This window comes from Chelonoidis abingdonii, chromosome 11 (assembly GCF_003597395.2).
Source record: "Chelonoidis abingdonii isolate Lonesome George chromosome 11, CheloAbing_2.0, whole genome shotgun sequence".
Lineage (NCBI taxonomy): Eukaryota > Metazoa > Chordata > Testudines > Testudinidae > Chelonoidis > Chelonoidis abingdonii.
In genome coordinates, this window is record NC_133779.1 from 62,578,246 (window position 1) to 62,580,030 (window position 1,785).

The 1,785-nt window shown below is 61.9% G+C and overlaps 1 protein-coding gene across 1 annotated transcript in view; it reads left to right on the forward strand.

Annotated features, from left to right (window-relative positions):
- The window catches only part of MEGF8 (multiple EGF like domains 8), a 73,583-nt gene that overhangs the window by 61,784 nt on the left and 10,014 nt on the right, over positions 1 to 1,785 (forward strand). The window contains 1 exon segment of the mRNA XM_075071403.1: positions 739 to 902. Within this exon segment, the coding sequence (XP_074927504.1) occupies positions 739 to 902 (164 nt within the window).

A 1,785-nucleotide genomic window follows, 5' to 3' on the forward strand; every position in this document is an offset into this window, starting at 1 on the left:
CCCCCCCCCCCACTCACAGGTACAACCCCCCCACTCCCTGGCATGGAGAGTGAGCGCTAGCAGGTGGGGCCAGCGGCCGGAACCCCCCCAGGTACAAATCCCCCACCCCCTGGCATGGAGAGTGAGCGCTAGCAGGTGGGGCCGGCGGTCGGAACCCCCCTCCCCCCCCAGGTATAACACTCCTCTCCCACCCCCTGGTGTGCAGAGCAGCGCTGGCAGGCAGGGCCGGTGGCTGGGACCCTCCCCCCCAGGTATGAACCTCCCGTTCCCCTGCGTGGACAGTGAGTGCTGGTAGGTGGGGCAGGTTTCCGGGACCCCCCCACTGCTCCCCTACAGGTACCCCCCGGCGTGGAGAATGAGCACTGGCAGACAGGGCTGGCGACCAGGACCTCCCCACACACACACGCAGGTACCACCCCCCCAGGCACCCCCTGGCGTGCAGAGCGAGCGCTGGCAGGTGGGGCCGGTGACTGGGACCCCCCCACAGGGGCGAACCCTTCAGGTACCACCAGCATGCAGAGCAAGCGCTGGCAGGCAGGGCAGGTTTCTAGAACCACCCCTCACAGGTAGAACACCCCCCACGCTCCCACAGGTACCCCCCAGCATGGAGAGTTAGCGCTGGCGGCAGCTGGGACCCCAGTGTGGGGACACAGCAGGGTTAAGGGGGATTCAACAGCTTCCCCACCTGTTGCTGCCAGGTCTCTTGTTTGGGGGCCTGACCCCCCTTGTTGCCCCCAGGTCTGTATGGGCACTCGGCCGTGTACCACGAGGGCACAGACGCTGTGTACGTTTTCGGGGGTCAGCGTTTCCATGTGGAGACAGTGTCGGCCTCCCCCGAACTCTATAGCCTGCACTGCCCCAGCCGGACCTGGAGCCTGCTGGCCCCTGCCCAGGGCCCCAAGGTGGGGGCAGTGCCAGGGCAGGGGTGTGGGCATGGGGGGCAGGGTTTTTTGGGGTGCAGCAGGGACATGGGGGTGGGGTAAAGTTGTGGGGGATGTGGTTTGGGGGTGCAACGGGGTGGTGGGGTTTTGGAGGTACAGCAGGGATGTGGGGTTTTGGGGTGCAGTGCAGTTGTGAGGATTTTGTGGGTACAGGGGGTTTTGGTCTACAGCAGGGATGTGGGGGTGGAGGTGGGGGCGAGGTTGGGATACAGCGGGGTTATGAGGCTAGGGGAATTCATAGATTCTAGGACTGGAAGGGACCTCAAGTCCAATCCCTGATAGACCATCCCTGATAGACATTTATTTAACCTACTGTCACGGAGTGTGGGGGTGTCTGGCCCTGCACCCCTCTTCCTGGGGCTCACACTGACTCTCAGCCAGCCAGTAACACAGAAGGTTTATTGGACAACAGGAACGCAGGTTACAGCAGAGCTTGGAGGCTCAGCCAGGACCCCTCCATCCAGTCCTTCTGGGGGTTCAGAAAGCTCAGTCCCCAGCTTGGGATTCCCTGAATTCCAACCACCCAGCTCAAAACCGAAACTGAACTACCTCCCTCCAGCCGGCCCCTTCCTTTGTCCGGCTTCCCCGCCAAAGGTGCTGACACCCCCCCCCACACACACCCGGCTCAGGTTACAGGCTGAGCACCTGTCTCTCACCTAAAGTCCTCCCCGGCTCTCTCGTGCCCCACACAGACAGTCCCTACTGCATCACACCTGCTCTTAAATATCTCCAGAGATGGAGATTCCACAACCTCCCTAGGCAATTTATTCCAGTGTCCAACCACCCTGACAGTTAGGAACTTTTTCCTAAGGTCCAACCTAAATCTCCCTTGCTGCAGTTTAAG